Source organism: Triturus cristatus, chromosome 5_2, assembly GCF_964204655.1.
Source record: "Triturus cristatus chromosome 5_2, aTriCri1.1, whole genome shotgun sequence".
Taxonomy (NCBI): Eukaryota; Metazoa; Chordata; class Amphibia; order Caudata; family Salamandridae; genus Triturus; species Triturus cristatus.
The window spans coordinates 22,754,923-22,773,609 of record NC_140588.1 but is presented as its reverse complement, the minus strand read 5'-3'; the positions used below and the strand labels follow the sequence as shown (position 1 = coordinate 22,773,609).

The window sequence follows — 18,687 nt, the reverse complement described above, 5'->3', positions numbered from 1 at the left end:
GAATGGATAACTTCAATAATAACCCAGCACTAGGCTTAGATAAAGAAAATCTATACAAGGGTCAGCAACAAACTACACCGTCTCACTCGGTTACCAGCACTACAACATAGGAGAGGCTCCTGGGCCCCGGGGCCAATCATGGGATCCCAGACGTCAGACTGCTTCACCAGAGATGACCCACGTTAGGTAACAGGTTAGTAGACCCACACGCCTGCTAGGAGACATCTGTAGAGACAACTCAAAACTATATCTGCCCCACAAGAGATAGCACGGAATGAAAACCCAACACAAACCCAGACATCACTGGGGCCAGAATTTATCCACATACACTACCCATTCAACCCATATATTTCTCTTTGGGAAAACCTAGAACTACAGACAAACTCTTCTCAAAAGTGCTAAGATGCCAAGTAACTGGCATGCATGAGTTACATAAAAATGTTCACAATCTCATAAATAACTCTTGACCCAACGCCTCCCTAAAAAACACATATGCTGCATTCACACAGGCTGTCACAATACTGGGGCAACGTAAACTTGCGACTTCCCAACCTCAAATACAGCAAAGGCCCCAAACATCTTATAACACTGACTTACAGCCTATCCCTGATGTAATCGAACATGCTAAGAATGCGGCAGCGAGCAACTGTTTGCCCACACAAAGCCCTGCGCCGCCACCGTGAAAAGTCAGCACCAGGCCGCCTCCCTTCAGCTGAAGGCGATGGATGCAAGGACAACGAAACCAAGCAGTCAAAGCCGACAGACACCGTGTAAAAACGACCAACAATGCCTGGATTTTACAGCCAACAGCCGTACGACAACACAGCAGCACTGTTCAACCGCACTGGGGAAAGAAAGGAATCCGTCTGCGAAGTCGCTGCCGGCTTCAGGTTTCCAGCTCCCCTTCGGCTGGAAATACCAAGGCTCATGAGCGCGGCTAGGCTGAGGTGGCCCATGCACTATATATATATTTATATTTTTTCGCCGCTTTAAATATTTTTTGGCAGGGGTGTCCGAGGGGTGAAGAAATAAAGAGACCCTTTGAGCGGACGATGAAGTGGATATTGTGTGAGGAATGAAAAACGCGCTCCCTGGGGCCGGCGGAGGGGGCGGGGAGGGCAGACAGCGCTGCTCCGCAACACACGCAGGCCGCAGGGGCCGGTGCCAATGAAATCAGCGCCGTCCTCCCGTGACTGCCAACACAAACGAGGTGTTCGGGGCCTTCTCGGCGCAGCGCGTCCACTGGCACCAATGAGCCATTTCCGCTTTGCTGAGTCTCCAGAACAAACAAGCGCGCACTGAAGCTGACGAAGTGGGAGGGGGAGTGGGGGCGGGCACGCAGGCTGCCAAATGGTGCGATGAATCACGGCTAAAGTGAAAGCAAACAAGTGGTTGCAGGACTCCAAATGGTGCGCGCGCCCGGACGGGTCACATGCACTGTAGTTGGAGGCCTGCAAAGCCACTGTTTGCACTTCCAAAACGCGCTTACTATAAGTCTCGCCAGAGCAGCGCTAAAGCGCTGGTCAGGCGAGACCTAAAAAGTACGGCGGGCTGAGTCTTCACGGCACGCCATGCCCAGCAGCTGGCAGGACTTTGAGGCAGCGGCTCCCCGGAAGTAGAGGGAAGCAGAGCATACAAAGTCAACAAAGAGTACAGAAGGCGGAGTCTGCCTGACATGGCATGCCCAGCAGCTGCCGGGGAATGGAGCTGCGACTAAGCCAGCACCTATAGAAATTAGTTCTAGCACTCACACAATAGCATAAGCACGTGCCGTGATCACTGCTACCGTGCTGATTAAAATAAAAACGTGTTCTTCCTCGCATGTTTTGCGATGAGGGGTGGCAGAAAGTGAAAAGATTTCTCCCGCACAGCAATTAGATGGAATGTGTAAGGAAACTGTGATTGACTGGTGCGCTGGGCCTTGAACGGACGTGACGTGGGGCCAAAGTGAACAAGTGAGGAGGCACCAAAGAAAAGCGACATCGGTGTGAGCCAATGGTAAGTAGGAGGCGGGAAAAATGTGGTGATATTGATGACAAAAGCTTTTGCAGACAGCGCATGCGCCCTGATTATCGACCTATAAAGGAAATGCGACATGGGACAACCTTGCCGTGTGCCCCTTCCTAGCCCAAAGGGAGCAGAAGAATAACTGTTGACAAATTCTTTAGCAGTGGGATCCATGTACAATAAGTTAACAAGCTGCATGAAACACTCATCTCCAGGGCATATCCGACGAATCACAGTCAGTAAAAAGGACCATTCAAGTGAATCCAAAAAAACAAGACGGCCTGTATTACTGGTGGATTTATTGTATACGGGCACAGCGTATGCATAGATTGTTGGAGGTGGCTCTGTGAGAGACAAAACCTTCCTGGATCAGATTTACCAGCTTTTCCATCAACGGCAATGGGTTCAGTCCATTGATGAGAACACACAACAGAATCTTGTTATTCATATTTAACAGATAGTGGTCTGTAGGATTGGGTACGTTTTGAGTCTTAGATCAACTTTAGGGTGATACGTATCAAGGCCTGCCTGGCCATAGGGGGATCAGTGCCCCTAGCCAGGGACTTAAAATATAGCTTCAACAACTGCTGGACTAGAACCTCTTTGAATGCTTTAAAGAATTCACAGGATATGATTATATCCATGTCCAACTTCCGGGCTTGTATTATGTCGTTGGCCCTTCCTCAGCAGCTAAGACAAAGTTTAACAAAGTTTTACTGGGTCTCCACCCTCTCCACACATACGAAAATGTGCATTTTCAACTAGATAATCTATCTCACGTTCCTTAATCTTTTTAAGCATCTGATGCAGATCATTAAGTTCTTTAAGTTTAGACATGCTGTGCATTACTTCATAAAAAATTGGGAGGAGGAAAGCGCTTTATGAAGCCTGTCTAACTGGGCTCGAATAGTCTCAAGGCTATCTGTTAACTTAGCAATCGAGATGACTGTAATATAAACCTTGAATGTTTTCCATACAGTCAAGAAGGATTAGGCTAAGCCAGTATTTGTGTCTGTAGGAAAGTGGAGTATTATGTGGTGGTGCTGGTTAGACCTCACCATCTAATACTAACACAATACCCCAAAGATGGTCCTTAGATTCACAATATAAAATCCATAGGTCAATACTAGTAGAGTGGGAAAGAACAGTCAGGCTTTACTAGAGGAATATGTGTTAAGTATTTCAGAGTACCAACATGGATAATGAGTAATTGACTCGAAGGAAATCCAACACCAATTTATAAAAATAAAGCAGATAGACACTAAGACGAATACAATTAGATGCATATAACCTGAGTTATGGACTTTAGAAGATATTATGAATCAGTGCAATTCAATATTATAAACTTTACGATTGCGGTCAGTGAGAAAAAAGGTGCTAGTGACCATTGGTCACTTGCAGGCCATGTTATCTGGAACACATGGAGGGTTAAAATGATGGGAGTCCCAGCACCAAGCCACACCAGTCAGTTACATTTTATCATGTCCCAAGAGGTCCGAGTGCAGAGTTGTCCTGGCTGCCCTTGGTGCTGAAGTGGGAGCCACAGGAGAGCTGGATTTACGGCTTAGATGGTGCTGGGGAGGAAGTGATGCAAAAGGCTGACAACGTGGTCACTACAGTGGTCAGTTGAAGGCATTGCATGGTTCCCTCTTGTTGTAGCATTGGGTAAAGGGGGTGTTAACCAAACTGGTCACCAACAAACCTTGGTAGCAGTAAGGTCATCACGATGATACTTTGACATCAAAGGTCTGGGGGGAAATGTTAGCCGCTTGAAACTTGCTGGTGGTCAGGACTACATTTCCCACAATGTACTGGACCATCTACTTTCTAGAAATCCCTCACAGGGCTCAATGGCCAGGGATTCTTTGGTTCTGGGACATTGTCTATTCCAAGGATGTCTAGAGTTGCCTCTGCTCTCAAAGGGGTCGCTCTGTCTGTGGGAGCTGATCTTTGGTCCAGGACGAGTCACAGTCATGCAGTTCCAGAAGTGTTGTCACCAGTGCAGAGTATCCCACCTTCGGTATGTGCAGCTCCTGCTGTTGAAGACTTGGGTCTCTTCTTTGTCCTTCTTTGCAGTCTTCACGGATCAGAGGTTCGGGTGTCAGGGATGTCCATTAAATCCTAGATTTAGGGGCATTGGGGGTGTTGCTTCAAGTGGGCAATGGGCTATTTGTCCGAGCGGCTGATCCGCCACTAATGTGACCACATCTGGGGCGGGGCGTTGTGTTTCCTTTTCTCACCAGCGGCTGCTACCGACCAGGGGTGGTGGGACGGATGTAAGAGGGCCCATGCTCTTTCTCTGTCCTCATCTCTCCAGGAAGCACACAGCCTCCCAGACTCCCCTGCCAATCACAACGCTTCCTCAGCAGCATTGTGATTGGTCTTAGCACCATGGTTTGGGGCTCAGACAGGGGCTGGAAGGCTGTGCATGTGTCAGGAACTTGCAACCACAGTCTAAGAATAGATGCCAGTTAGTGGGGGCTACAATCGTTTATAATAAAAGAAGCAGATTCTATTCCCCATGCTACCTCAGGGAACCACACGACCTGTCCTGAACTGCATTAGTAAATGAAAGGTCCTCTAAGATGGCTGCAAGCGCTAAGGTTAGCTCTGCAGCCTTTCAATTGTGAGCGCAAGGATTCCAGCACAGCTGAAGCTCGTGCTCTCCCTCAGCTGTGCGCACTTCACTAGGACCGTTGGGCGAGCAGCAGCGTTAGCGTTAATGTCCGTGGTAGCTCAGAGTAGTTTAGAGAGGGTTTTCCATTTCGGATCCCCAGCGGTAGAATAGTATTCTTCTGCGCGTCGGTCGTTTGAAATAACTCTTTAAGGTTAAGGCTCGAGTCATTTTCATGAATTTGGCTGAACAGAATTCCCCACGCTCTCTGAGTATTTGTCTCTGACAGGAAGGCTTCCAGACACGCAGGGGAAATCATTAAGTGCTCTCATTTAAGGCTACGGTGTATCTTGTAATAGTTGCTCATCAGCAGTCCGCTCCTGCTGGGCTTCAATAGTAAAACAATACATCGTGTTTCAAGAAACAAGTCAAGTATAGTAAATATCGAACTTACCTGAATTTACTGTTTCTGTGGGTCTTCTAGTTCAAATCCACCTGTAGAAACAAGCAAAAGAAAGGTTATTTGAATTACCTATAACACTAATAGATCATTAGAGTGTATAGATTGACTAGGAGGAACTAAAACTGTCATTGTTTCCAAGGGGAAATAGCTACGCTCCCTTCAATGCCATTGTGGAGTACATTTATATATTAAATGCATCAAAAATCAATAGAAGAGAGGCAATAGCTCAGTCTCTTCGGGGTACGTGGTATGAGGGTATTGAATATACATATATAGTGTAGCTGTTTAACCTTGTTTAGATCTTAGTAATTTTTTGTTTGTGTTACAGCGTCTTAAAAACTAAAAACTGCGTAAAAAGCAAGATAGAAGTAGCAGTATAGAAGACACCAGATAGAAGAAGACGAGGCGGTCTCTTCTCTGTCCCCTACCCCTTTCCCCTTTCCCCCCTGGGATTTTCTTCATACTCCCTGAAATATTCTTTGGGAACGTGGAGGGAGACTCACAGAGGCATTGGGAAGAGTCATCATTCTGCTCCTGTGAAAGAAGACTCCTGATAGAGTGAAGTGCCCATGACTTTTTTACTCACCTGAGCAGAATGGCTGAATGGTTTTACCTGAAGAATTTAGGGGCCATTTTAGAAGCAATTCAAAAGGAGTTGTTAGCCGTCAGAGAGAAAAACAGAAGTTTGCGACAAGACTTATTGGCTTCCAGAAGAGAAACTACAGATTTAGCGAGTAAAATGGATGGCTACTTTTCAGGTACCAGTTTTACAGCCTTATCTCAGGAGTCGCAGGCTTCTAGTTCCACCCCAATTGTGCACTCCTTGTCCCCAGTTATTCCACTAGCTTCTCTAGAATGCTTTAGTGGAGACCCTCAAAAGACCCAAATTTTTCGTACACAATGATCCCTTCACTTCATGTGTCGTCCCACCATTTTGCCTGATGCACAGTCCCGGGTAGCCGTTATTCTATCATATTTAAGTGGGGACACAAACGCCTGGTCCTTAACTCTAGTTTCAAAAGATTCGGCAATCTTGTATGATTTTGACGAATTCAAGAAGGAATTTCTACGGATCTTTGATCAGAGAAAGGTGGCTCAAGCCACCAACAATGAGTTGCTGGAGTTAAGGCAAGGAAATAAGGAATTAGTAGTGTACCTGGCCCAATTTAACAAACTCATTGTGGAGACAGACGGCCAGAAAAGAAAAGAGACGCGTTGTTTTATAGGGGCTTGAAGGACGAACTCAAAGACACTCTGTCCCAAACACCAAATAGACCCACAGACGTTTCCGCCCTTATTGACTTTGTCCTAGAATTGGATTATAGGCAGACTGAAAGAAAAGGAGAGAAAAGGAGAGAAAAGAAGAGAATCTTGCTCAAGTGTATCCAGGTTCGACCGGATGAGAGCAGAGGGAACTAGGACTGTAGAAAATAACCAGACCATAGAAATGATGCAGATAGGAGCTGTAAGAGGTCCTCTTTCTAAGGAAGAAAATGAGAAGAGGAGATTGAATAACCTTTGCATGTATTGCAGGGTCAGCAGCCATTTTGTTAAAGATTGTCCGAAGAAACCAAAGACTTTGCCGAAGGAAAACTTGTGGCACCACCAGTAGGCGGGGTTGGACTGGTGGATGCTAGGGGAGTCACACCCCCAGATTCCCATCTGTTAGTGAATATGTTGCAATCTGCTCCACATTCAACTCTTCCAGTTACTTTGAAATTTAGAACCTCTATCCAACCTGACATTCCTGTGACATAAAATGTGCTTTTAAAATAGGATTACAAGCCATACGAAAGAACAAGAGCGAAGCAGTGAGAGCAGTTGACGGTACGAATCTTTCTTCTGGTCCAATCATTAGTCACACTGAGGAGGTGGAACTAATATTAGCGGATGGTCATCTGGAAGGCTTACCGTTCAACTTGATTGATGAGTCACAGTTCCAACTAATCCTAGGACTCCCATGGTTAAAGGAACACAGCCCTCAATTTGATTTGGAGAAAAGATCGATTATGATGAACTCAGAATACTGCAAGGGGTCTTGTTATCACAGCGAAGATCAAGTGAAGGAGTCTAGCTTAGCTGCCTGTCTATGTGAGAACGGAGCATCTGTGTGTGTGAAACGTACCGAAGAAGTTCCAGAAATGTACCAGGATTATGAGGATGTCTTTAGTGAGGTCAATGCTGAGAAACTTCCCCCTCATAGGCCTTATGATTGTAAGATAGAGCTGGAACCAGGGGCGAACCTTCCGTGCAGTCGAATCTACACCCTGACAGAAAAAGAGGATAAACATTTGAAAGAATATGTTCAAACCTATTTGAAGAACGGTTTCATCAGGCCTTCTCAGTCCCCTGTCTTTTTGCCGTTATTTTTTGTGTCAAAGAAGAAAGAAGGCGGTCTGAGAACCTGTATAGATTACCGCGCCCTGAACCGAATCACCATCAAGAACAGATATCAATTGCCTCTGTCTTCTGTGCTCATGGACCAGGTTAAGGGGGCCCAGATCTATACTAAACTCGACCTCAGAGGGGCATATCTCCTAATCCGGATTAGAGAGAGCGATGAACGGAAGACCGCATTCAGGACCAAGTTCGGTTTATATGAGTACCAGGTGATGCCCTACGGTCTTTGCAATGCTCCGGCAGCTTTCCAGTATTTTATAAGCAACGTTTTGAGTCAATATATTGACAAGTGTGCCATCGTCTATATTGACCACATTTTGATTTACTCAGCATCAGAAGGAGAGCACCAAGATCACGTCAAAGGAATCCTGCAAAAGCTACGAGAAACAGCTTAATGTCAAGCTTGAAAAATGTGCATTCAATGTCCGCACAGTGGATTTCCTTGGCTTTGTTCTAGCTCCAGAAGGAATTTCCATGGATACACAAAAAATCAAGGCCTTGTTGTATTGGCCATCTCTTACAACTGTAAAGGAGATACAGCAATTTATTGGGTTCGCAAATTTTTACAGGAGATTTATTCAGGATTTTTTTCAAAAAGTGATCCCAATAACTCGTCTGTTAAGAAAAGGCATTCTTTTTTTCTGGTCGGGAGAAGTGGAGGCTACTTTTCAGTCCCTAAAAAAAAGTTTTACTTTGGCGCCCTTACTCCTCCATGCGGAACCTACTGAGCCCTTTTATGTGGAAACGGATGCGTCAGACCAAGCCATTGGAGGAGTTCTATCCTAGAGACATAAGGAGACCGGTCAACTGCATCCGGTTGCCTACCACTCCTGAAAACGTCTCCCTGCTGAGATCAACTATACAATTACAGAGAAGGAGCTTTTAGCTATTAAAGACCTTTTCAAGGAGTGGAGGCATTACCTAATGGGAGCCCGACATACTGTAACAGTATATACGGACCATAAGAATCTGCAATTCTGAAATCGGCAAGAACTCTGATGCCACGTCAGCTCAAATGGTCTCTATATTTTGCAGACTACAACTTTGTGATCACCTGCCGTCCTGGAAGCAAGAACGGTAAGGCGGACGCCTTATCCAGGTCAAATAGGAAGAACAAAAGATGGTTATTGACGACCAAAAGATCATTCCTGAATCGAAAATTGAGGAAGCCGTTACCAGTAAAACTCTGTATGAGAAAGTAAGAGAGTTTCTTACTGCGGAAGAGCTTCAGCAATGGGTTTTTGCAGATCAGTCTCGATAAATCCGAAATGGTTTGCCCTATCATGGTGGAGCCTTGTTCATACCTACCTTGGAATCGCAAGAACGCATTTTGCATAATTGTCATGATCACCCTATGGCAGGTCATAAGGGAATAAATAAGACTGAAGAACTGATTAAAAAGCAATTCCGGTGGCCAAAAATGACTAAAGACATCAAGCAATATGTATTAGGTTGCGGAATCTGTGCTCAGGGAAAAACGACACGACAATCACTTCAGGGGCTACTACAACCAATGGCAACACCCCCTCACCCATGGCACACTGTGACCATGGATCAATTTGTGGACCTAACGTCCAGTCAGGGCTACAGTGTGATCCTGGTTTTTATAGATGCCTTTACCAAGATGGCCCACTTTGTTCCACTGAAAGACCCCCTTAGTGCTAAAGAATTGGCCACACAGTTTGGTTTACATGTGGTGAGGTTACACGGAATCCCTAAGGTTCTCATTTCAGACCGTGGAACTCAGTTCCGGTCTCATTTCTGGAAGGCCTTCACCAAAGGGTTAAATATTGAAACTAGATTCTCCACTAGCTACCATACCACCCAGAGACTGATGGGCAGACAGAGAGGGCAAATCAGGAGCTAGAACAGTATCTAAGATTGTTTTTGTTAGATCAGGAAGGGGATTGGCCAGACCTCCTCTGGGCAGCTGAATTTGCACACAATAACTCCAAAAATAGCTCTACAGGTCGCTCTCCATTCTGGTTGAATTACGGTCGACACCCAAACCTGATGATCAGTACTAACGAAGTTTCAGTCCCAGCAGCAACGGATTTGGTCAGATATTTAAGTGAAACCCATGAGGCGGCTAGGGAAAAGCTGGAAAAATCCAAAGAATTGTACTAAAGTTACGCAGACAGGAAGAGAAGACTAGGATATGATTATTCAATAGGGAGCAAGGTTTGGCTTAGCACCAAGAATTTAAAACTAAAAGGAAATCGGAAATTCCAACCCCGCTTTATAGGTCCCTTTGAAGTAGAGAAGAAGTTAAACCCAGTGACTTACAGGTTAAAACTACCTACACAATTGAGAATTCACCCAGTCTTTCATGTTTTCTTGCTAAAGAAATCTTCACCATATCTCAGGCCCAGAACACTTCCTAAGCCTATTCCAACTGCAGACGAAGAGGAGTTTGAAGTAAAAAAGGATCCTAGATTCCAAGTGGAAGAATAGAAAGTTGTACTATTTGGTCGATTGGAAGGGTTACGGTCCTTAGGAGAGATCCTGGGAACCACATTCAAATGTGCATGCCCCAAGATTAGTAAAAACCTTTCATGAACAATATCCCCTTAAGGCGAAACCTGGGGAACCCCCCTTGCGGAGGGGTACTGCCAGGAACTTGCGTCCACAGTCTAAGAATAGATGCCAGTTAGTGGGGGCTACAATCGTTTATAGTGAAAGAAGGAGATTCTATTCCCCATGCTACCTCAGGGAACCACACAACCTGTCCATGACTGCATTAGTAAATGCATGGTCCTCTAAGATGACTGCAAGCACTAAGGTTAGTGCTGCAGCCTTTCAATTGTGAGTGTGAGGATTCCAGCACAGCTGAGGCTCGCTCTCTCCCTCAGCTGTGCGCACTTCACCAGGACCATTGGGTGAGCAGTAGTGTTAGCATTAACATACGTGGTCGCTCAGAGTAGTTTAGAGGGAGTTTTCCGTTTCGGTTGCCCGGCGGTAGAATAGTATTCTTCTGCGCGTCGGTCGTTTGAAATAACCCTTCAAGGTTAAGGTTTGAGTCGTTTTCATGAATTTGGCGGAACAAAATTCCTGACACTCTCGGAGTATTTCTCTCTGACAGGAAGGCTTCCAGACATGCAAGTACCCTTTCAGGGAAAATCATTAAGTTCTCTCATTTAAGACTATGGGGTATCTTGTAATATTTTGCTCATTAGCAGTCCGCTCCTGCTGGGCTTGAATAGTAAAACAATACATCGTGTTTCAAGAAACAAGTCAAGTATAGTAAATATTGAACTTAACTGAATTTACTGTTCATGTGGGTCTTCTAGTTCAAATTCACTCACAACCCCTAAACACCATCACTCCCTGCCCCCTAAAGGTGCCTCACCACATCTAAACTACACCTATTCCTGAATCCTAAAAGCTCTTTCTCCACCCATCCCAGATACCTCAAAAAAACCTCACTGCAACTAGACTACATCATCCCTGAGCCCTCAACTGCACCCATCCCTGAACCCTAACAGCCCCTTCCACCCCCTACACCCCACCCATCCCTGAACCATTAAACCTATCCCTACCTCTAAACTCCACCCATTTCTGAATCCTAAAAACCCCTTTCTATACCTAAACCCCACACATCCCATATCCCTTAAAACTCTTCACCACACCTAAACTCCACCATCCCTGAACACTAAGAAAACCCGCTCAGTTCTGAAACACCAGCTATCCATGACCCCTAAAACCCATCACCACCCTTAATCGCTACTCATTCTGAACCCCAAAAATCCCTTTCTAAATCTAAACTCCACCCATCCCTGAATTCTTAAAACCCCTCACCATGCTAAAACTCCACCCAATCATAAATCCTGAAAACTCTTCACCAGCCAATCCTCTACCCATGACTGAACCCTAAAATCCTCTAACACCCCTACGCTCACTCCACCCATCCCGAAACCCTAATGACACCTCACACACCAAAGCTCTCTGCATATGTGAACCCTAAAATCCCTCACCTCCCTCAAACTCCACCCATTTATGATACCTAAAAAAAACCTCACCACCCCCAAACTCCACCTATTGCTGAACCAGTAAAATCCCCTTTCTGTGCCACTAAAAAAATCCCTCCTCACCTATAAACATTACCCATCCTTCAACCCAAAACCTCCATCCTCCTTCTAAATGCCCCCAAATGTAATGTAAAATTATCTTTCCTTTAAAATGTTTCCTTCCATTTTTGATTTATTTGCATTTTCTTAAAATTGGTTTTCCATGATTAGTAGCGTAACGTAAAATGATGAGGCCCCCCTTCAGAATGTGATGGAGGGCCCTTAAGTATAATATATCTAATAGATATCCACTGGCCTTGGGCTTAATGGGAGCCCCCTGATAAGATTATGTGTCCATGAAGAGTTGGGGGACCCCCTGAGCCAAAGGGGCTACATGGTCTTGAGTAATACCTCTGTATATGATTTGGTTTCCTCCAATGTGGTTTCTCAGTCTTTTGTTTTGCCATGAATTCACATACATCAGTAAGGACATGACCTAGCCATTGGCCCCATTCTGCAGCAGGAGAAGGGGGACATCTTTCCCACAGAGTGAGATCCCTTGCTAGAGCAAGAAGCAGTGTGTCCTCCAGCAACCTGTCCCTTCCTCAGTGGATTCTCTAAATCTTTACAAGTTGAACGAGAGAATGTGCACTTCTCAAGTACCTGGATGATTGTTGTTTAGGAAGTCAAACTGAACCGCACAAGGACCAATGAGCTCAGCACATTTCATTGTCCTTTTGGTAAACTTCAAAACAGTTTTTCACATCTTTTCTGTGAATTCAATTTTCAAAATATTGTTTTTCTTTGTTTCATCTTAAGTTTGTGCTTTATTGGCGAACTCACAAACAAATGTGATCAAAACTTGTTTTAAATTTCCAAAATATGTGACATTGTTTTAAACCTTTTATTATAACTTCAAATTATGGAAGAATACTGCATTGCTAGAAAATTAAATCATCCACATGCTTCGTTTTTCAGTATAACTTTCTGTGGCATCTGCTGCCAAAAATATGTGAAGGCCAATATCTCGCAACAGTCTGCAACAACGGTGAGATATACCATGAAGATGTTGGCTAGCGGTGCAGAAACTATCATCTTCATGTTTCTGGGAATCTCAGCTGTAGATCCGAACATTTGGACATGGAACACAGCTTTCATACTTTTGACATTGGTCTTTATCTCAGTATACCGAACCATTGGTAAGTAAAACATTGTATGTTGCTTTATTTGTACTTCAGGTAGGGAGGTGTCATTGGCATACTCCCTTTTACAAGAACTGGCAGATGAGTCAATCGATTTTTACTGCATTTTGTATTTCACATTGAGAACATGTACAACAAACATGTCTTTTAACATAAAGCACAAATATTAACATCTGAAATTTAAATGTTGAAGTAATAGTTAATTCGTTCAGCTTCACATACGGAGAATCATGCACAAATGATACAAGAGAAAACCTCTCAGTTGCCATTTAAACATTTGAATCAAGGAGTGTTTAAGGACAACAAAATTAAATGTTAAGCTATAGTTCGAAAAAATGCCAGCATGCCTGTCTTTATGATGAGTTCAACGCTGGCTTGCACTGCCTGAGTTGGGGGACAAACGAAATCTATCCATTGGAATTCTAATCTCTTTATTCAGTCAGTCATACATTAATGACGTTTGAAGTGCATATTTGCACCTCTTCATTCTGTTTCTTAATCGCTGTCCAACTGTGATCCTTGTGGTCACATGAAAGATGAGCAAAAAACAACAACATTACTTTACTTTTTTCTGCTAAATATTTTTAAAATATTCAGGATTTTGCAAATCATTTCAGACAAAAACAATAATGGTGCTTCAATTGTGAACTGGTACTTTCTGATTACAAGAGATGGCAACTAGTGAAGGTGTATGGTTGCACCGATATTTCAGCCAAACAGGCAGACATGAAAGTCATTGAAAATATTGTTTTCACACTGATTGATCACTGCATGCAAATGGTGGTGTCAATCGGTGAATGTCCATGAAATGTGGGGCCTTATTACGATGACCGCCTCACTGCAGGACTAATGGCAGTATTACAACTGCGGGGGTTGGACCGCCATGAGACCACTGGCACCGCTGAGATCAAGGATCCTGCTGAGCTGACAGTCTTTCCTTGGGAAAAATATGCTGGCGGTGCCCCAGCCGGGCTCACCAACCATATTTTGATGTGGCTCACCGCCATCTTTTTCATTTCGGTGCAATCGCCATGAAAAAAGTGGCGGAGAGGCAACAAAGGGGACCCTAATACTCCAGGGCGTGGGGATGCAATTTGGGGGCCTGTATTTATGCACCCCAGTTCCTGCACGGTGCTGCATGCACCACATGGTACATGCCACACCATGCCGGAACTTGCAGATGTTGGTGTCACTGCAACGGTCTGCATGTAAGGCTCACCAATGAGCCTTACAGACAGCCACCGTTGCAGCACCGCCGTGTCATCGCCCGCCTTGGATTACAATTGTAATTTGGCTGGGGGGTGGGCACGGCTTTGCGGTCCTCCTCAGGGGGGAAGGGGGGGGGGGGGGTTGGCACAGTGGCCCTTAGCCATACACTTCTTTTAATTGGCAAGTAAGACATTACTGGTAACCGTGAATGCCACTGCCCCTAAATGTTCATTAAAAAATATTTTGCAAAATAACTTAGAACCTGATTTATTTATTGGCCTGTCAGTCCACCATGGGAACGTAGTAAATTACTCTGTCTCCATGCCAGACAAATTTATAAATGACTACCAAGTAGCTGGTCATTTATAAGGCATTGACAGGAACTTCCATAACGACGGTTGCTGCCAATACATATTGCTGTTTGGTGCAGGGCTGTGACATCATGACTCAACCCTGTACCAAACAGGTTTTTTTTCCAAAAAGAAAATTTCCAAGCTAGGTTTTCTTTATCAAAATAAAAAAGTGATGCTCCTCTTGTCATGGGAGTCATCGCCCATGGTGTGGGGAGCATTATTTACTTTTTATTGTCCCTTACCGCCCGGGTTCACCTGGTGGTGACTGACAGTAAAAAAAATTCTACATGTCATAATATGTTTATTACGACCTTAGGGCCTATTTACAAAAATGTCATGCAGTGCAGCACAGCAAGTCACCTTCCTGCGCTGCACTGTGTGACAGGGAAAGGGCAGAAATACACCGTATTGAAGGCCTTTTCCCTGTGCTGGAGCCCTTTTGGCAGCCTAGTGCCAATGCAGGAACCCTTTGCACCATTGCATGCAGGATTGTTTTTGTGCAGGAAGGGACACCTGAGAGGCATATTACTCTTTCTATGTGTGCTGCAAAGTGCAACACACATAGAAAGAGGAAGTAATGAGAAGAAATAAAGATATTTTTCCTCGTTAGAAGGCATATATTTTTGGCACATTCCCAGCCTACCAGTTCTGGTTAATCTGGGAATGTTTCAAAAACCAATGGGAGTTGCGTGTGAACACCCACACAACGGCGGTGGAAGGACTACCCAGGGCGGAGTAAGGCAATGCAGCGATTTGCACTACGTTGACTTACTTCAGATTTAGGGACACACTCAGGGCCATGCAACGTGGCTTTGCATGGCTTCATAAATAAAACACATCTAAGGTTTGTGTTGCGATTGCACCACATTGCGTGGTGCAAGAGCAATGCACACCGGCTCATAAATAGGCACCTTGGTCTTTAAATTAAAATATGCCTAAAAATATATACAACTAACAAATACATACAAAGTACCAATAAAATGTTCACTCTAAAATATACCCTAAACATGCATTTCAAATTTGTGCTTTGAAATGTCTTGCTAACATGTTAAGGCACGAACATACTTTTTCACTAAAGCATAATCCTTTAATAACCTTAAAACTGTAATTGGATAATGGTTCTTTAAATTGTTCCTTTATCGCTAATAAGAACCTTTCAATTATGCAAGTCACATGCCAACATTTCATTTCCATTAAGAATCCAGCTGCTTTCTTACATTTGAAAACTCCATATTTCAGAAGGATCGGTTAAAAAAACATTTTACGTGCCACAAAAAAGCCTTTGACACTCAAATAAAACATGTGCACAATCACACTTTATGTTCAGCCCGCATGTACATTACCCTTGTCATCTATGGCTACTAGCCCTATGGCTTTATTTATTTTCAAAGCAGGGATTTAGTCTGGATCTTAATTGCAGGAAGGCTTGTCTAAGAGAGGGATTTGGAAATTTATCAACATATGGGAACATGTCATCCCTTTATCATGATTTTTTCATAAACTGTATAGATGTCTTCTCTCTTAGGTACTGTAAATCCTTTTTTCCTGGCACAACGTTTGGACCGAGCTTGCAGTTGGACCCTAGAGATATTGTTTTCTAGGTTATGGACATCTAAGTCTATTGTTAATCTTCTACCTATTTAACCCAACAACCTTCTAACCTCTTTTGCCCAATGCAATTCACTGTGACGAATCTCCATTTCAAAGAAGGTGGCGATTTTATGACATCCTTCTCTCCCCAGGCTAGACCAGAATCTTACCACTACAGCATAAGCTGGATACCTCCAGGCAGAGACCTGTGTTTCCATTCTTATGGCGTGTAGCATGGTTGATGTAAGGAAGGATAGCAAACTCTTTACACAGTTCCCTTCCTCATAATACCAATTAATTTACCACTTAAGCTCAATAATTCTGCTTCATACTGAAATTGATGATGTAAGGTAAGCTGATGAAATTGGACATAAGGAGGTGCCACCATATTCTCTATTAAACTTTTTCAGACAAAGAACAGTGCTGTTGCCTTTAGCAATTTAATATGGTCCTTCCAATTCCCTTTGAACCAGATCCCTAAGTATTTGTACTTTTTGGCCATTTCTAATTTACTTTCTCCAAGAGACCAATTATAATTTGTATTACCTTTTCCAAATGACAGAACTTTCCTCTTGTCCATATTAACTGTCAATTGCTTCTGAGTACGGTAGTCATGGAACACTCCCATTTTCCTTTGCAGGCCTACCTCTGTCATGTCCATTATAACCAAGTAAATGTATTATAAAAGGCATGGGACATGAGCGCCATTCATTTTTGGGCTTTAGCCCAAGGCACTTTTTAAGGTTGTAGGTAAATCTGCTAAGAAATAGCAGCCAAGCGAAAATACAGCCTTGGTGAAGAACATTTCCAATTTTTATTTTTTGAGTTAGCGTACCTTTGGTATCCACAATCATACCAAAAAATGGCTATATGTCCCTCCATCCTGATTGGATGGGTGGACATACGGCCATTTCTCTGATGGCCCTTACTCCGTCGGGCCCTTGGAGATGTTTGGCTAGGGTGAGGAGGGACTAGTCATCGCTGTAGCCTAACCTAAGGTCAGCCTGGAATTAAATTTGGCGGTTGTACCATCATGTCGGCAGTATGCATTCTCGGTTACAGCTGCGACCGAGTATACACACTTCCAACATATATAAATCAGGTCCTTAGATACCTAATTGCTTGACTTGGACCTAAATGCAGGCATGGAAAATATGTGGGATAATGTGTGCATTATAAGGCATATTGCAAATTGCTGAGAAGGTCCATGACCTTTATACGATCATAGAACCCCAAGGAGACCTGTAGTATCCTTTTAATGTAGGGAAAGGAAGGTATTTTATTTCTCATAATAAATGGGCACAACATCAGTCTTCCCACAAATTCCTTAAATCCTTATTGCCTTGCGCTTTAATTTTAATGATATAGTTTGCTTGTAGACAAGCAGAGAAAATGTAGAATCTGCAGTGCAAAGATGAACACACCAAAAGCAGTTAATAATTTGTTACAAGAGATGTATATAGTTTAATGTAAATTAGATTAAAACATGCTGTAGCTTAGAATGTGTACAAACATACAGAGAGATGCAATATATCTGGTAATAACCTATAGCATGCAAAAAACAACTATGTTACCATAAATATCACCTTTTTTTCTAAAAGTTAATTGCACAATGCCCTTACTATTTGTAAGATCTGATTTATGTTTCAGTTTGACAGTTTAATGGCCTCTCAGCAGAGCTGCCTTGCTTTAATGGTTACACAATAAGTATACAAAACTGTCATAGGTGTTAATTATCAACCACTGTCAATCACTCGGGTCGTGTCTCAATCCATCATTATTTTTCACACCATGCTATCTCATTTTGGACCCAGCCATATGCAAATCAGTCTTGACCCTGCTCCAATAGGAACAGTCCAGCCCGAACTGCCAAGCCAGTCCTTCCTGAATCAGAACACAAGCAACCCAGGGCTGGTTTTGCCCTGCTTATGGGCTCATCAGCCGAGTACAGCTTGGCTTCAGTGACACAGTGTGCACGGGACCCACGTTTGGGAATACTTGTTCCATTTAGAGGGACACAATAAGTATTCACAACAGTAATAGACGGAATGCTTGAACTATTCTCAGCCACTGGAAATTACTAGGGCCGCATCCCAATCCATTGTTGTATTGCACACCCTGCCACCTCAGTTTGCACCCAGCCATATGCACTTCAGTCTTGACCCTGCTTCAATATGAGGCAGCTCTAAAACCTCTAGCATATTTACTATAATCTTAAAGAAAACGCTGTGAGTCTCAGAAAAGTAAATGATGTTTGAATGGACATGGAATGTGATTTCTTTTACACTTCTGGGGCCTCAAATGGTTGAGCACAGGCTTCTGTTGTGTGTTCTTCCCTTATTAGACACATTGCATGTAAAGAACAGAGAGAATCAGGCACAAAAGTGCAGATTTTGCTAATGCGACAACAGATACGACACCTTCCCTCACCCATACAAAACAAGCAAAGGTAGAAGCTGTGCAACCTGCTCCCTCCCTTCCCCATGTTCCCTATCAACCACACATCAAATAGTGCATGGGTGGGTGCAATGTCAGCTTCCTTTAGTTTCGGAACAGTACAAAGGGCCGAAACATGGACCAATGGTCTCCCAAGTAGGTGAGCCCATAAGGGATATGGAAGCAGAGAAGTAGTAAAGGAACAGTGAAACAAGAGACAACTGTTTTAACCAGAGGCTCTTTATTATTTTATTGCTGTTGACTTAGGAATCCAAACTGTGAATCTGTTCACTCAGATATCCGTAGGCACTGCACTGCTGCTAAAGTCACCTAATGTTCTATTTAAGGAGGATCACTCACAACATGGCCCTGGGGCACATCATCTGAGTCCCTCATGCCTCCTCTT

At 43.7% G+C, this 18,687-nt stretch overlaps 1 protein-coding gene across 2 annotated transcripts in view; it reads left to right on the top strand.

Annotated features, from left to right (window-relative positions):
* The window catches only part of SLC9A3 (solute carrier family 9 member A3), an 840,704-nt gene that overhangs the window by 430,071 nt on the left and 391,946 nt on the right, over positions 1 to 18,687 (top strand). For both annotated transcript variants that reach the window (XM_085606775.1, XM_085606776.1), the window contains exon 6: positions 12,470 to 12,690. In XM_085606775.1, the coding sequence (XP_085462901.1) occupies positions 12,470 to 12,690 (221 nt within the window). The remainder of the gene's footprint in view (positions 1 to 12,469; positions 12,691 to 18,687) is intronic.